General features: G+C 37.2%; 1 protein-coding gene across 6 annotated transcripts in view; it reads left to right on the top strand.

Moving 5' to 3' along the window:
- CDC42SE2 (CDC42 small effector 2) overlaps positions 1 to 18060 on the top strand; it is a 116131-nt gene that overhangs the window by 60446 nt on the left and 37625 nt on the right. For all 6 annotated transcript variants that reach the window (XM_032336821.1, XM_032336822.1, XM_032336818.1 and 3 more), the window contains one exon: positions 17573 to 17915. In XM_032336821.1, the coding sequence (XP_032192712.1) occupies positions 17862 to 17915 (54 nt within the window). In that variant the 5' untranslated portion in view covers positions 17573 to 17861. The remainder of the gene's footprint in view (positions 1 to 17572; positions 17916 to 18060) is intronic.

Raw genomic sequence — 18060 nt, 5'->3', positions numbered from 1 at the left:
TTCCCCTTATTTTAAGTATTTCCTATTCCTCATCCCTCTAGCAAACACCAGATTGTTGTCTATATCTGAGTCTGGTTTCTATTTTGTTACATGTATTCATTCATTTGATTTTTTTTAGATTCTACATAAAAGTGAAGTCATAGGGTATTTTCCTTAACAGTTTGACTTACTCTTTACTAAGGATTTTTCTCTAAGTCCATCTGTGTTGCTGCAAATGTAAAGATTTCATGCTTTTTTATGGCTAATATTCTAGTGTGTATATAGAGTACATTATCTTTATCCTTCCATATTTGGTGGACATTTAGATTGCTTCCATATCTTGGATATTGTAAATCATGCTGCAGTAAACATAGTGGCATATATTAGTCCAAATTAGTATTTTCCTTTTCTTGGTATGAATACTGTGACGTAGAATTGATGGATTATATGGTATTTGTATTTCCAATTTTTTGAGGAATCTTTATGCTGTTTTATCATAATGGCTGCACCATTTTGTATCCCCACCAAACAGCACATGAGGGTTCTCTTTCTTCCACATCTTGGCCAGAACTTATTTCTTGTGTTTTTGATACTAGCCATTCTATGAGGTGTGAGGTGAGATCTCATTGTGTTTTGATTTACAGTTTGCTGATGGTTAGTAATGTTGAACATATGTTTATGTGCCTGTTGGCTCTCTACATATCTTTGGAGAAATACCTATTCAGATCATCTGCCGAATTTTAATAGATTTTTTTTGGATACTGAGTTGTGTGAGTTTTTTCTGTATTTATAATATTAACCCCTTTTTGGGTAGATCTTTTGCAAGTATCTTCTCTTATTGAGTAGGTTGCCTTTTGTTATGTTATGGTTTCATTTGCCATCCAAAGCCTTTAGTTTCAGGTAGACCTGTTTATTTTTGCTTTAATTGGCCCTTGCTTGGTGAGATGATCCAGAAAAATACTGTTCAGACTGATGTCCAAGAGCTTACTGCCTGTGTTTTCTTCCAGGAATTTAATGGTTTCCAGCCTTACCTTTAAGTTGTTAATCCATTTTGAGATTATTTTTGTATATAGTGTAAGAAAGTGGTCCACTTTCCGGGGTGGCTCTGGTTCAGTTAATGTAGCATGTGACTCTCGATCTCAGGGTTGTGTTTGAGCCCTGGAGATTACTTAGGAAAGAAAGAAAGAAAGAAAGGAAGAAAGCAAGGAAGGAAGGAAGGAAGGAAGGAGAAGGAAAGAAGGAAAGAAAAAATATTAAAAAGGAAAAGGAAGGCTGGTTCACTTTCGTTCTTTGTAATTGTCCATTTCCTCAATACCATTTATTTAAGAGACTCTTTTTCCCATTTTACATTCTTGCCTCCCTTGTTGAAAATTAATTTACTGTATGTATCTGTGTGTGTTTACTGCAGGACTCTATTATCTTCCATTGATCTGCGTGTCCTTTTGTGTTAGTACCATACTGTTTTTATTTCTGTAGCTCTGTAGGATAATTTGAAGTCAGGGATCATGATATATCCAGCTTTGTTCTTTCTTCACACTGCTTTGGCTGTTTGGGTTCTTTTGTTGTTCCATACAAATTTGAAGATTCTTTCTTCTAGTTCTGTGAAAGATGCCATTGGTATTTTGCTACAGATTGCATTGAATCTATATATTTCTTTGGGTAGATGGACATTTTAACAGTTTTGATTTATGCTATCCATGAGAACAGAATAGCTTTCCATTAATGTCTTCTTCAGTTTCTTTTGTCTTTGTCTTACAGTTTTCAGAGCACAGGTCTTTTTACCTCCTTGGTTAAATTTACTCCTGCATATTCTTTTTGATGTGATTGTAAATGGGATTGTTTTCTTAATTTCTCTTATAGTTCATTATTAGGGCATAGAAATGCAACAGATTTGTGTACATTAATTTTGTAACCTGCAACTTTGCTAAATTTAGTATTCGTAGTAGGGTTTTTTTTGGTAGAATCTTTAGGGTTTTCTGTATATAATATGTCATGTGCCAGTAGTGACAGTTTTACTTAGTTTTTTAGTTGAATGCCACTGATTGATTGGTTTTTCTCATCTGATTGCTATGGCTAGGAATTTGCATTACTGTGTTAAATAAAAGTAGTGAGAGTGGGCACTTTTGTCTTGTTTCTAATTTTAGAGGAAGACCTTTCAGCTTTTTACCCTTGAGTATGATGTTAATTGTGGGTTTGTCATATATGGCCTTTATTAAGTTCAGGTATGTTCCTTCTGTATCCACTTTGTTGAGAGTTTTTATCATAAATGGTGGTTGAATTTTGTCAAAAAATTTTTTCTGTATCTGTAGAGATAATAATATGATTCTTATCCTTTTTTGTTTATGTGGTTTAACGTGTTGATGGAGTTGAGGATATCGAACCATCCTTGTATCAGAAAATTCAGTTCATTGATGTTCTGTTGAGGATTTTTACATCAATGCTCATCAGGAATTTTGTTTTGTGGTGTTTTTTGTCTCATTTTGGTATCAGGTTATTTCTGGCCTGATAGAATGTGTTTTGGAGTGTGTTCCTTTTTCAGTTTTTTGGAATAGTTTGAGAAGGATAGGTATTAACTCTTTTTTAAATGTTTCCTATAATTCAGCTATGAAGTTCTCTGGTTCCGGACCTCTGTTTCTTGGGAGTTATTAATTACTCATTAAGTCTTCTTAATAGTAATGGGTCTGCTTAGATTTTGTCCTTGAGGAAGACTTTTTAAAATTTTTTTTAAAACCTTTATTTGAGAGAGAGAGAGAGCACAGCATGCTCATGCACACGCATCAGTGTGGAGAGGGCAGAGGGAGAGAGGGAGAGAATCCTCAAGCAGACTGCCTCCTGAGTGTGGAGCCTGATGCAAGGCTCAATCTCAGGACCCTAAGATTATGATCCATATTGAAATCAAGAGTCAGGCACCTAACCGGCTGAGCCACGTAGGTGCCACTCCTTGACTCAGTCTTGGCCGATTGTATGTTTCTAAGAATTCATCCATTTTTTCTCTTGGTGGTTCATTTGTGCGCATAGTAATCTCTTATGATCCTTTGTATTTGTGTGGTATAGGTTGTCATTTCTCCTTCTTGAGATTTTATTTATTTGAGCTCTGTATGCTTTTCTTGATGAGTCTGTCTACAGAATTATCACTTTTGTTTATCTTTTCAAAGAACCAGCTCTTAGTTTCATTGATTTTTGCCTATTTTTAGTATCAGTTTCATGTATTTTTGCTCTAATCTTTATAATTTCCTTCCTCCTGCTAACCTTGGGTTTTGTTCTTTTTTAATTTGCTTTAGGTATAAGGTTTGATTGAGATTTTTCTTGTTTCTTGAGGTAGACCTGTATGGCTATAAATTTCTCTGTTAGAGCTGTTTTCACTGTGTCCCAAAGATTTTGGATCATTGTGTTAGTATTCATTTGTCTTCATCTTTTTGATTTCCTCTTTGATTTTTTTTCTTGACCTGTTGGTTGTGTAGTACAATGTTGTTTAGCCTCCATGTGTTTTTTTCCATTTTTTTCTTTGCTTTGTGGTGGTCAGAAACCCCTATAATGTGAACATTAGTATACTTGATGTCCTAGTATTGACCTAAAAAGTATTTTCATTTTTTGGATTCCTTTTTTCTCTTTTTTTGCTGTGTTTATTTTTTAAAGGTTTTTAAAAAATTATTTATTTGAGAGAGAGAGCCAGAGTGGGAGGAGAGTCAAAGGCTGAAGGAGAAGCTGACTCCCCACTGAGCAAGCAGCCTGATACGGGGCTCTGTCCCAGGACCCTGGAATCATGACCTGAGCCAAAGACAGATGCTTAACCATCCAGGTGCCCCTCTTTTTGCTGTTTTCATTGGGTGTTAACCACTATACTGTCTCTCAGATTGCTGATCTGCTCCTCTGCGTCATTCAGTCTGCTGTTGATTCCTCTAGTGTATTTTACATTTTAGTTATTGTATTCTTCCACTTTGATTTTTTTTCCCCCCAAGTATTTTCCATGACTCTACGTTTTTAAACTGTGTTCATTCTTTTTTTGAGTTTGGTTAGCATCTTTGGTTAGTTACTTTCAACTCTTTATCTGGTAGATTGCTTATCTCTGTTTCATTTTCTAGTCATTTTCTGAGGTTTTGTCTTGTTCTTTCATTTGGAGCGTACTCCCCCTGCCTCCTCATTTGCTTTAGTCTCTGCTTATTTCTGTTAATTAAGTAGATCATTTCTGTCTCCTGGTCAGTAAGGAATGTCTTCATGTAAAAGATGTTTTGTGGGCCCCTGTAGTATGAATTCCCCTGGTCACCTGAGTCATGTGCTCCAGGAATGTTCTCAGTGTGGTTTGCATTTCCCCTCTTGTTGTTGATGGGTCATGATTGATGCGGACTTGCTGGTGTGCAGGACTTTCCCCTGGTCTGTCTGTCTCTTGAGGTCTAGCCACTAACTGCTGCATGCATGATGGTAAAGAAGGAGGTCCTATGTCTTATCTGGCTGAGAGGTCAAATCATGACTGCTATAGGTGCACTGATATATGTAGTTGGCCCACAGTGTGGCTGACTATAAGGCCATGCTGCAGCAGCTGGGGTATACTGGTCTTTTGGACAACTTGTATGAGGTATGGCTGTGTTGGTTATGGGAGTTTCAGTATTTGGGACTGGTCCCCCAGGGCAGGGTGTTTAGGAGGGGCTCAGGGCCAGCCAAGGCCACTGGCCAATTGTGGTGGGGGTGAGAAGGGTACTGTTTGGGAAGGACTCCCAGGTTGTGTGGGTGGGTTGGGTGAGGTGAATACACAGGACAGTGTTGGATCAGGGTTAGTGGTGCTACCAAAGTAAATGGAAAATATCAGAATTGTTCTCACAGGCCAGCTAAGTAGAGGAGGGTAAGAAAAGGGACACCCACAAGCAGTTTGCTCCCCAGAACACTTGCCATCAGATTGCTACCCCTCTTTTACTAAAATTCGTTAGTGGATTTCCTTCACATGTAACCCAGGCACAGCTGCCTCTGTGCTGGGATTCTGAGCCATTGAGATGAAGCATGCCCTTTAAGAGCAGAATCTTGTTTTCCTGCTGCCCTCTGGCTTTCTTGGATGTAAGCCCCATTGGTGTTCAAAGGCAGATATTGTAGGTGCCTGTCTTTCCAATGCAGGAGCCCAGGACTGTGGTGTATCATGTGGGGCTTGGACCCTCGTTTATCAGGGATGGCTTCTCCAGTGATATTCCTGCTGTGGGTCATTGTGCCTGTGGTGTGGATCCTGACTAAACTGCTTGTCTGGCTCTTCTACCCTCTCAATGTGGCATTTTAATTTTTTTTTTAATATATCAGTGTGTATGGTCCATTCTGCTAGTCTTGAGTTAATTGTCAAAGATAGTTGTTAAATATGTTTTTATGGATTTTGGTGTTTCCCTGAGAGAAGGTGGGCTCAGGATCTTCATATTACACTTTCTTGATCCCACCTTCTGAAGTTTGTTTCTGTTATCCAGTTAAAAGGTGGTATTAGAGAGTTATTGATTACGCGATTGGAGTAAAATACTTTAAAAGATGCTAAATGTGAGTGTACTTTTTAATTTTCTCACCGATACACTGCACTTAAATAAAGCAGTGGAATACTTCATTAGTAATATGATATTACAGGTATTTTATACTTTGTGTTTAAGAATTCTTTGTCTTATACTCAGATTGAACTTGTTTGTTATCTTTGAGATTATCATACTATGAGATAATCTATTCTAAATTTTTTTTATATTTTTACATGTAAAGTGTCAACACCATTTATAGAAATAATTTTTTTTTTTTTAAGATTTTATTGATTTGACAGAGACATAGCAAGAGAGGGAACACAAGCAGTAGGAGAGGGAGAAACAGGCTTCCCGACAAGCAGGGAGCCTGATGCGAGGCCAGATCCCTGGGATTATGACCTGAGCTGAAGGCAGACGCTTAACCAGCTGAACCACCCACACACTCCTAGAAATAAAATTCATTCTGGGGCTAGAAGATAAAAGGTTATAGAGAAGTATTTTTCCTTAGTTTTTCTCTAAGCAACCAAAAGGACAGTAGCTTTTAACCACTAACTAGAATCCCACATAGATACATTTTTTATCATTTCATGTGAATTCTAACTTAATTTTTCTTGATTTTAGTAAAACATAATCTTACTCCTGTAAAGTTCATGTGTGGGCAAGGAACGAGAATAGTACATTAATTTGGAGGAATGTCCTGTAACTTTTGGGAGTTTTTATTTCATCATGTTTTTAAAGTTTTATTACATAAATGCACTGAGGATGTTCATAAGAGCTTTATTTATTTATTTATTTTTAGATTTTTTTTTTTAAAGATTTTATTTATTTATTTGACAGAGAGAGATCACAGGTAGACAGAGAGGCAGGCAGAGAGAGAGAGGGAAGCAGGCTTCCAGCTGAGCAGAGAGCCCGATGCGGGACTCGATTCCAGGACCCCGAGATCATGACCTGAGCCGAAGGCAGCGGCCTAACCCAGTGAACCACCCAGGTGCCCCCATAAGAAGAGCTTTTTTTAAAGATAACAGTAGGTTTTCTCCTTTGACAACTTAAATTTTTCTATTATTTTACTACGCCAGACACATTAAGTTTTAATGAACCTAATCTTTAGTCTGCCTATAATATATTTTACTAAAGAGTTCAGTGATTTTTCTTTTGGGAAAATACAAACTCATTACTACAGGCAGCATATTGTACTGCTTCTCTGTTCATGAGAATATGGGTCGAGATATCATGTTCTGATTTGCAGTTGATGGCATTGATTTAATTTGTTTTTTCTCATGGCTTCTGTAAAATTAGCAAAGGATTTCAGTATGATATTTTCTAGAATTTTTTTAAGGCCTGTGGAAACAGTTCTGTAGATCTGTAGATTAAAAAATCTCTTTGGTAAGGGTGAGAAAGACCAGCTTTTTTGTATAAATTTTATTTTTTTGGTACCAGAAGCAGTACTTCAATTACACATTATTTATTTTTTGGTAAGGATTCCTGTGGCTTTTATTTTTACTAAATTTGGTATATCTTTATTATTTTTTCTTTGTAATAAAGCTAATGGTTTATTTTTTGATTCACATTTTCCTGGCTTCCTAGTCCAGCTCTGTATAACTACATATAGAGCATATTTTTCTACAGTAGTTTCCTTTTCTCCTCCCTGTCTACCCTAAGAAGATGAGAACCTATTCAGCCTTAGTGACAACCACATACAGACCTAAGCAACTATTGAAAAAATAATAATTAATTATTAGTTTAGCGCTGTAAATAAATTGTAGTCTGGTAAGTCTAGCAGGGGGCAATACTTTTTTTGCAGGTGTTGTCATTGTTGATCTTTAACTTACTAATTATGTGAAATATTTACGTAAAACGGGATGTGTGCAGCTTTTTTTTTTGAGCTCATATCTTCCATCTGGAACTTAAAAGATAGTATGTACACACGTAATTCTTAGAAAGTTTTTTTTCTGTAGATATTATTGGTCTCTTTAACAAGAAAATCTTTGAACCATTTTTAAAGATTTTTATTTATTTATTTGATAGACACAGAGAGATCACAAGTAGGCAGAGAGGCAGGCAGAGAGAAAGGGGGAAGCAAGCGGCTCAGTGGTTTAAGCCTCTGCCTTCATCTCAGGTCATGATCTCAGGGTCCTGGGATCGAGCCCCACATTGGGCTCTCTGCTCAGCGGGGAACCATTTTAAACTTATATGATGTACTATGTCTGATGCTTGACCTTCTGTTGATATTGTTTGATGTTTGACTTGAGAGGAAACTGATAACCTAATAACATAAGTCAGCTTTTACTTTGTGCAAGGTAGAATGTTAATCACTTTGTTAATTTATGGTGGTGTTGAGGTGGTGGAATTTAAAACAGCTAAGAGAGCTCTTTAAGGAGTGACAGAGTTCTCTCTCTCTCTCTTTAAGATTTTTTAATTTATTTAACAAAGAGAGAGAGAGAGATCACAAGCAGGCAGAGAGGCAGGCAGAGAGAGGGGGAATCAGCCTCCCCACTGAATAGAGAGCCCGAAGTGGGGCTTGATCCCAGGACCCTGAGATCATGACCCGAGCGGAAGACAGAGGCTTAACCCACTGAGCCACCCAGGTGCCACAGGAGTACCAGAGTTCTCTTGTCTTAGCAAATTAATCATGTAAAAGTTTGTCCCAGCCAAAGAATCATTGACAGCTGAGAATACCTCATTTATTTAGGGAAAAGACCAAGTTAGCAAAAAAATTTCAGGCAATTATCACAAAGCAGGTAAGGATCAAATATAAATCACAGTGATCTTTTCTCTCTGGGATGAATTTGGAACACAGTATCAAACCCTGGTCTCTGCCTTACCTAGTTCTAAACCCAGAAAAATGACTGCAGTTTGTGCTCATTTGACTTTCACCTTCTCAAGGGATTGATAGGAGAGTCCATGCCTGAGTAAGAAGCCTGAATTACACATACTTTTCATTCTTCAAGCCTTTTAATTGCCTTCCTTCAACCTTGCTTTTGCAAAATAGATTTGGCAGTGAGTTCAGGCAGTAACTAGGTATGGACAAGCATTCCTTTCTGAAAGTTTAAATCTCTGATACCAAGGCCTTTTATACGAGAGAGAGAAACCCTGAATAAATAGAGCTTATTATAAGAATGTATCCTTAGGGGTGCCTGAGTCATTGAGCGTCTGCCTTCGGCTCAAGTCTTGATCCCAGGGTCTTTTGATCGAGCCCCACATCAGGCTCCCTGCTCGGCACACCCCCTGCTTGTACTCCCTTTCTCACTCTGTCTCTCTTTGTCAAATAAATCTTGGGGGAAAAAAAAAGATAAAAATTTGATTATTGAATTAAAAGTCAATAGTTGGGAGAAAATATTAATGGTGAAAATGAAATAGCAGTTGAGAAACAGGTGAAAGAATCATAAATAGAAATGTATCTGAAGCTAGAGAGTCTATGAAATTGGAGTCTAATGGAAAGACAATTTTTAAAGTATCCATAGGGAGAAAAAAACCAAAGTTTATGTTCAAAGGACCACAAGTTTGATTAACAGTGAACTCTTCTCATCAGCAACAGTGGAGGTCAGAATAATAACTGCCAAGGACTGAAGGAAAAGCACTGTCAACCAAGAATTTCATTCTTAGCTGTTAAGCTCTCATGAAAGAGTAAGGGCACAATAGAGAAATTTGTGTTAATAATGTTTCTGAATAAAGGTTAGATGGGAGATTTCTGTTTTAGCATTTCCTTTGTAAGTAAATTGTTTTAGAATTGAAATTTAAACCGTCACTGTTTTAGAGAAGTGGAAGGTTACCACTTGTCGATAATTATTAACAGCATGTATTATGGAAAAAAAAAAAACTCTTGAAGTATGTACTTCATGAAGATGGAAGTTCATCTTTAAAGGAAGGGTTGAAAAGAAACATTGGTTATCAGAGAAATTAGTAAATATCTATAACCATTGATTATCATCACCATTCTGTACTTCCATGTGCCAAGTGTAAGTGTTTTGTCTAATTCACACAGCAACTCTATGATATAGGTACGTAACATTTTTCTGAAGTCAAGGACACCATTCTCCTTTTTGAAGGAACTCTTTCAGTCCTTGACACACTGAGTGAAAAAGGACAAAACCAAATTATGTGAAATTTGAGAATTCTGAGTAAAGAGAAAATTGTTAAACCTTTGAGAGAAGGAAAATTTTTTCACCTAGAAACCAAATTAAAACGTCACCAGACTTACTGGCAGCAACTTTGGAAGGCAGAGGATCATGAAACAGTTCCTCTAAAATCCTGAGGAAAAGATCTTTCACCTGATACTGTGTACTCAATCAGATGTCAAATGCAGGGATTTAAACATTTTCCTTCTTATGTACTCTTTCTTAAGAAGCTACTGGACTTGGAAGGTATAGTAAATAAACTATTTTCACACACAAAAAGCTATTGGAATATGTGATTTTTCAAAATAAGCTGAGGAGGATGAAAAAAGGAATACATAATAACTAGAAATAGGAAAGGAACTGAGGGAACTTTTTAAAGGAGCAGCTAGTCAGACTTGAAGCAGGAGGACAGATTTTGTGAAGAAACAAAAAAATTTTTTTTTAAATCAATATGTCTACATGTGTGGTTAGGTATTTGGAAATTACAGGTCTTTTATAGCTCTAATTAAAGTATTTTACAGTTCTGATACAGGTACACAGAGAAACTAAGCAAATAAAAAAGCTTAGGACTTATTAACCTCAGGGAAAACAAAAGATGATTCAAGAAGGGATAGCTGATTCTAATATATTACGTGTTTTAGCAGTGGCAGTTAAAATAGCAGAAACACTGAATATTGATTCGCTGAAAAATTATAATCTAGTGGTGACGGTGACAAGGAGTTTGAGGGTAGGAGGTGTTGTGATTAAAAAAAAAAAAAGACCTGTCATAATCTGTTTTAACAGAAAATTTAAGTTATTTAAAAACCAATAATTTAAGAAGTAGCAGTAAGTATCTTATTTATAAGTACCAGAGGGAAACATGTTGATAAGTTAAAAATGACTACAACCAACAGATGAAAAGGGATAGATTAGAGATTTGTCTTTCTTCTTTCTTGCTTTCTTTGAGATTTGCCATTTTTGGTGGCTTTTTATTAGTTGAATTTTAAAAATCTATGTGCTTGTATTTTTTTGAATAATGGTAAGGATTTGTTTAAACATAAGAAAGTATTGGACAAGTATGGTTTTATTCAGAGAACTGCCAGTAGTAGGATAGAACTCAAATGTGTGTTCCTTGGTAAAGAGTTTGTGGTGGTACCACCGACCAAGAAAGGTAACATAAAACCAGATATAGAGGAAAGGGCAATGAATTCTGTTTTTCAAATACCAGGTTTAAGGTAAATAGGAGACTAAATGAGATGTTCTTTCCTAGGTGTATATAAATGTGTCCCTGGACTCAGGAGAAAAGTTTAGAATGATAATAGAGATTTCTATAGGATTTCAGTCCATCACCTAATACACTGAGAGTCTATTACATAATTGTTACTTCTAATCTAGGATGCTAAAGAAGTGTTTAAGGAGAGGGAATAATACAATGGAAATGGGAAAAAGAAAAAGGGAGAGAGAGAATGAAAAGCAGAAAAGAAGAAAAGTAACAGAAAAGGAAAAGGAGAAGGATTGTTAAGGAGAGGAAGGAAAACATGGCTCATTCTTATACAAGAGGGAGAAGAAATGTGGGGTGTAGGGCATGAGAGAGTGGTGTTCATGAATGGTACTTTCGTCTGTGTTCATATTGCAAACTCTTGCACATTTGAGCCAAAGATACCCCTAAACATAATGTATATGTTTAGTGTTAAATACTTAAGTTTTAATTAAGAGGGGTAAAGGAAGATGTGAGGGGTAAAGGAAGATGTGAATAAGTTACCTAATGAACACAGTATCAGTGATTAATGTTCTGGGTGGCTCAGTTGGTTAAGCATCTGCTTTCAGCCTAGGTCATGATCCCTGGGGCTTGGGGTTGAGTCTCGCAGCATCAAGCTCCTTGCTAAGCAGGGAGTCTGCTTGTCACTCTCCCTGTGCTCCTCCCCCTGCTTGTACTTGCTCACCCGCTGTCTCTTGCTCTCTCTCTCAAATAAAATCTTGGGGGGGAAAATAAACCCCCAAAACTGATGAAAAACACATGTAAAGTGTGTACACTGAAAACTACAAATTATTGGGTATGTCATGTTGATGAATTTGAATACTCAATATTGTTAAAATGTAACTATCCATTATGTAGTTGTTAGTATAAATGCAGTCCCAATCAGAAGCGAAGGAGGCTTTTTTGTAGAAATCGACACAAAGTGAATCTAAATGTGTATGAAAATGCAGAGAACCTAGACAGTCCACAAAAAGCATAAGTTACAAAAGATAAAATTGATAAACCAGACTATCAAATTAAAAAAAAAACTTTGAGGGGCACCTGGGTGGCTCAGTGGGTTAAAGCCTCTGCCTTTGGCTCAGGTCCATGATACCAGCATCTGTGGGATTGAGCCCTGCATCGGGCTCTACTCAGCAGGGAGCTGCCTCCTTCCATCTCTTTCTGCCTGCCTCTCTGCCTGCTTGGGATCTGTCAAATAAAATAGTAAAATCTTTAAAAACAAAACAAAACAAAAAAACACCACTTTGAAAGATTTTTCTTTTCCAAGATTTTATTTCTTTATCTGAGAAAGAATGAGAGGAGAGAGAGCACACAGGCAGGGGGAAGGGCAGAAGGCGAAGCAGGCTTTGGGGCTAGGTCCCAGGACTCTGAGATCATGACCTCTCACTTAACCACTGCCACCCAGGCACCCCGAAAGATGTTTAAAAAAAGAAAGCCCAGGAAAAGATATTCACAGTGCATATTTTGGACAATGGACTTTATCTAGAATATATAAAGAACACAACTGAGTAAGATAACTAAAGTAAAAATGAGCAGAAGATCTCAACATATGTAACCAAAGAAGATAGATAAATTGCCAATAAGCTTAAGACTATCATTAGTTACCATCAAAGTGCAAATTAAAACTGCAGCAAGATACTACTTCATACCACTTGAATGACCAATATTGAAAAGACTGACAACTGTGAAACAATGGGAATGCTCATAGATTGCTGGCACAAGTGCAGAATGGTACAATGGATTTGGAAAACGGGTGAACAGTTTCTTACAAAATTAAAATTAAATTAGCATAAGATCCAGCATTTCTATTACTAAATGTTTACTCTGGAGAGATGAAAACTGATAAAAGTGCAGAATGAGGAGAGGAAAGCTGATGGTGGAGAGTACTACTACAGGGTTGTGGGTTTTTGTTTTTTTGGATTCATGCCAGTCTCTTTAAAAGTGGGGAGACTGAGCTTTTAATTCAAGGGATCTCTGCCAATCACTAAATGGCTAGGTAATTTAATTTAAGCTGTTCTAAAATTGTATGTCTTGTGAATCTATGCATTTGTGAAATAACCCTCTGGCGCTATAGAGCAGTCTGACCCCTTATATATGTGTGGGATGTGCTTAACTGTGTTTTAAGCCAAGTTTAGATATTGATATTGCAAAGTGACGCTCCTTTCATTGTCTTAAGATTTTAAAAGTATAAGGTTTTCAGAATGGAGATTTTTAAGCACCTGTCAGCTTAAGAAATGAAAGTAATTGAAGTTTATATATTACTAGGGATATTGTGATAAATTTAATATTTCTCTCAAGTATTATTCATATATAAATGTTTCAAGTCTATATACGTTTGAAAAATAATTCTGACAAGGAAGTTCATTTAGAAAAGCAGGAAGATGGAAATGTATTGGCATGACATTCCAAGGCATATTTGAGACTTTTTTTTTTTAAGATTTTATTTATTTATTTGACAGAGAGAAATCACAAGTAGACGGAGAGGCAGGCAGAGAGAGAGAGAGGGAAGCAGGCTCCCCTGCTGAGCAGAGAGCCTGATGTGGGACTCGATCCCAAGACCTTGAGATCATGACCTGAGCCAAAGGCAGCGGCTTAACCCACTGAGCCACCCAGGCGCCCTATTTGAGACATTTTTAGATTTATATATTTACTTAACAACAGAGCTGTGGAGTTGCAAACATTTGCTTGGTTTAAAAGTACATTTCACCAGATTGATTATCTAGGTGGAAGTAACTTAAGCTGTATATCCTGTCTCTCTTATTTCCCAAAATGAGGCACAAATTATTGCACATTTATTTATTTATTTATTTATTAGTTAAAAGATCTTATTTATTTATTTGACAGAGATCACAAGTAGGCAGAGAAGCAGGCAGAGAGAGAGGAAGGGAAGTAGGCTCCCTGCTAAGCAGAGAGCCCAATTCGGGGCTTGATTCCAGGACCCTGGGATCATGACCTGAGCCGAAGGCAGAGGCTTTAACCCATTGAGCCACCCAGGCGCCCCAAATTATTGCACTTTTAAAAATCATTCTTCAACTGAATATGAGAGAAGAGGAGGTCTTGTGAATGTCATTTTCCCAGATACCTGTGAGTGGGAAATTGTATATTTTAAAATTCACAAGTTAATGAAGAGCTTTGTTCTAAATGGGAAGGAGGTTTGAATTTGGAAAAATGCAGGGTGATAAGTGATAAAGTATTACAGATTGTATATTAGGAAGCTATTTATTTTAGTATTAAACAGAAAGAACAGTTAGTTAAAAAGAGAAGAAGTTGATGCCTGGGTGGCTCAGTTGGTCAAGCGTCTGCCTTCGGCTCAGGTCATGAGATTGAGTCCAACATAGGGCTCTTCTCAGGGGGAGTCTGCTTCTCACTCTCACTTTCCCTCTACCTCTGTGCTCACCCTCTCTCTCTCTCTCTCTCTCAAATAAATAAAATTTTTAAAGAGAAGAATCTACACCTCCCCGTCCAAAATTAATATTTGAAGATGCTTTCTGGAAAACATAATTTGCAAGTAAAAAGCAAATTTGCCTGCCTTTGTATGTAGATAAGAAACTAGAGTAAATTAAAATACAGATTTTTAAACACCAGATTTTAAATCCAAAAGATGCAAAGTTTTTCCATGTGTGTGTTGCAACAATGATGAACATAAAGACTTTTCAGTTTCAAACAAAGGTTTGTTTTTATAGATAGACTTGGTTAAGAGAGATTTCATTTGATGTGGTTCAGTGGGTTAAGCCTCTGCCTTCGGCTCAGGTCATGATATCAGGGTCTTGGGATAGAGCCCCCGCATCAGACTCTGCTCAGCAGGGAGCCTGCACCGCACCCCCCACCTCCCCACCACCCATCCCCCACCTCCCCACCACCCATCCCCCACCCCCCCACCCCCGCTCTGCCTGCCTCTCTGCCTACTTGTGATCTCTGTCAAATAAATAAAATCTTAAAAAAAAAAAATTCCATTTCACAATGTCATCTTTTTTCATTAAAAAAAAATTTTTTTTATAATGCAGTGTAGTTGACATAGTAGTTTCTGGCTTGTAGCATAGTAATTTGGCAATTATATACATTATGAAATGCTCATCAAGAGAGGAATGTAGTTACAATGTTTCACCACCATTGTTATTGCCGTATTATTGACTGTATTCCCTATGTTGTACTTTTTTCATCTTCATGACTTATTTTACAGTTGGCACAATGACTTGTTAATGCTTGAGGTCTTTGATCAGGAATTAAGCTTCTTCAATGCAACACTAAAATAATGTTCCTGTTATTGTGAATTTTACCCTTTCCTTCTTAGATTCTTCCTAAGAAGGAAGTAAGTGAAACCTAATGTTCTCTTGAGCTTCTGAACCTTCACTGTATTTACCTAGTTCATTGGACAAAGTCAGTTACAACATTGCCATTTCTTTGTTTTGGAAGTTTGGGTGAGATGAGGAATATTCATCCCTGCTTAAAAATAAATCTTCCAGGTTCTCAATTTTAACTATGGCAAGAATATAAATTTTCTTCCTTCTTGAACATAGGCTTAAGTCTTAACCTCTCATTTTCCTGTAGTATGTTAGGGCATTTGTCCGCTGATCTCTGTAGAATCAGAGTCCCACATTTGTGACATTAAACATATATGCATTTATGTTATTGAAGATTTTCATCCATACAAATACAAAAATGACTCTCATTTATGTCTTACCACGTTTCCAGTCATGGCTTTGGAGAACACGAAAGAATGTTATTTCGCTTAGTGTTCAGGGTCTGTGATCCTGTAATGTAGCTAGCTGTCTTTTACTGATTTATAGTTGGCATAGCTTATAAATGTATGGTATCTTTTTCAGAGATTTGTAAATATGTGGTATCTGTTTGATGACTTGGGACAAAAATGTTAATACCTCTTTGAGTAATCTGGTTAATGCGTCTTTGATCTTTGATCTTTTCATTCCCGGATGGCTTTTTTCTTCCCTGTATCTACCACCCTACCATGTCTTCTCTGGGAAATATTTCTTACATTTGTTGACTCTGCTTCTTTCCCTTCACTCACTTCTCAACTCACTCAATCTGATATCTGCCTACACTACTTCAGTGAAACTGATGTAGCCAGGGCCACCTAGTTTCTTCTGCCCATTCTGATGGACATTTCTCTGTCTTTGCTATTTCCTTAGCAGTTAATACCATTCACAACTTCCTCCTTGAAAGAGGCTCCAGTGATACATTAACTGGTTTTCCTCCCCTCTCTCTCTTTGTGGTAATACCCAAATATTCTTGCTGGACTTTTTCCCCTCTACCTATAGTTAAATGATTCTATTAATTAAAGTTCTCTATTAGGCCCTCTTTGCTTTTCATGATGTAGCTTTCTTTAGAAATTAGGATGCGACAGCGCTTGGATGGCTCAGTCAGTTGAGTGTTGGTGAGCTTGGGTTCTCTCTCCTTCTCCCTCTGCCCCTTTTTCCTCTCCCCCGTTTTCTCTGTCTCTAAAATAAATAAATAGGGGCGCCTGGGTGGCTCAGTGGGTTAGGCTGCTGCCTTCAGCTCGGGTCGTGATCTCAGGGTCCTGGGATCGAGTCCCACGTCAGCTCTCTGCTCGGCAGGGGGCCTGCTTCCCTTCCTCTCTATCTGCCTGCTTCTCTGTCTACTTGTAATCTCTGTCTGTCAAATAAATAAAATCCTTAAAAATAAATAAATAAATAAACAAACAAATAAATAAATAAATCTTAAAAAGGAAAAGAATTTAGGATTCATGTCTTAATTTATGATCTGCTGGTAATTCCAGCAGAATTTCATTGGCTTCAGAACTGTACATCCAGGGGTCTAAGTGGACATCTTTACCAGATGATTGTACTAGGCTTCAGTGATAGAAATCCATTTCAGTGTAGCTTCAGGGTCAAGAGAGAGAAACAGCTTCACAAAACAAAAGCTCAGGCTCATAGGTCAAACTGGTCTTCGGGATGAGTAGAAGTAGAGGTTCATGTCTTCTAGACTTGCTCTCCTCTCTTGTCTGTGCTTGTCAGCATTATTATCTCAGAACAGTCATCTACATGAAGTTTGGAATTTACTGGGCTAAGGTCTTTCTTAAAGTCAACAGCTTTGGCGTCACGAAGAAAGCATAGGTTCACTCTTTGCCCAGCTCCACATAGAAAATTGCCTGACATGATTCTGAATGACTCATCTTGGTTGGCTACCAGTGGGATATAAACTGTTTTTACTGACACTGATTCTGGTGATGGTGGTGGCAGGAATCTAATGTCTTAATTCACAAAATGAAGCCAAAATTAGACCCTGTCCATCTTTCATGTTCAATTTCAACGTCATTGGAGAGGCTGCTACTTTTGTTTATGCTTATTGATGAGTTAAACAGCTACTTAATTATCTAAGAGGAGTTGATTGCTCTACCAGTTACTTTCTGGGTTATCTTTGAGAACAGAAGTTCAGGTGAAGAAACCTGTATGAAAATGAAAATTCTCTTGGAATTTCAGACTTTTGTATGTCTATCATGGTGTTCTAGTTAGTGATTTAAAAAAATAAAGTTATTAGAATAATTCAGAATTTTATAGTCATAAAATAGGATGCCCTATGAAGTCAAGGATTTCTTATTTCACTGCTGTATTCCTAATACCTGACACTCAAGAGTATTCAGAAAATTTTATTGGATATCAGTTTATTAAAATTTTTTTTTCAATGCTTACTTTTTGGGGAAATATTTTTAATTTTGTCACAGAGTTAAAAAAAAAAGCATCTAAGGATAAGTAAAGTACTTATTTTCTTCTATTTTTCCTTCTTTTTAGACTACCTGTTAGACGCCCTGCATCAGGACTACAATTTTTGTACCTTCCTGGTGGTTGAGAAGCGAGTCTTTGTAGAACAAGAAGGAAAGAAAGGAAAACAGATTGACTTTCTTCATTAAATTGACTGTATAAGATACTTGACTTCCAGGAACAAGAACACAGAGAAGTAATAAAATTATTTTTTGGGCATCATTGGACATTCAGCATATCAAGGAGCTTGCTTTGTGAAGTTTCCTGAGCCAAGATTTGAAAACTTCATTGGTGCTCATTTATACTGTGGACTATAAGCATGAGTGAATTCTGGTTGTGTTTCAACTGCTGTATTGCAGAACAGCCTCAGCCTGTAAGTATGAAGTAATATGTGTACAGATTGGGTGGGGTGCTTATTAAATGTACCACTGGTTCTCAAGCTGGGAGTCAGGCCCCTGGTGGTAATTGCAGGGCAGATCTAAGAAGTGTCAGAAAAGTAGTTCATGGAACTCTGAACA

The sequence above is a fragment of the Mustela erminea genome, chromosome 3 (assembly GCF_009829155.1).
Source record: "Mustela erminea isolate mMusErm1 chromosome 3, mMusErm1.Pri, whole genome shotgun sequence".
NCBI classification, from domain to species: domain Eukaryota; kingdom Metazoa; phylum Chordata; class Mammalia; order Carnivora; family Mustelidae; genus Mustela; species Mustela erminea.
Note: the sequence above shows the minus strand (reverse complement) of the source record. Positions and strands in the feature narration are given on the sequence as shown.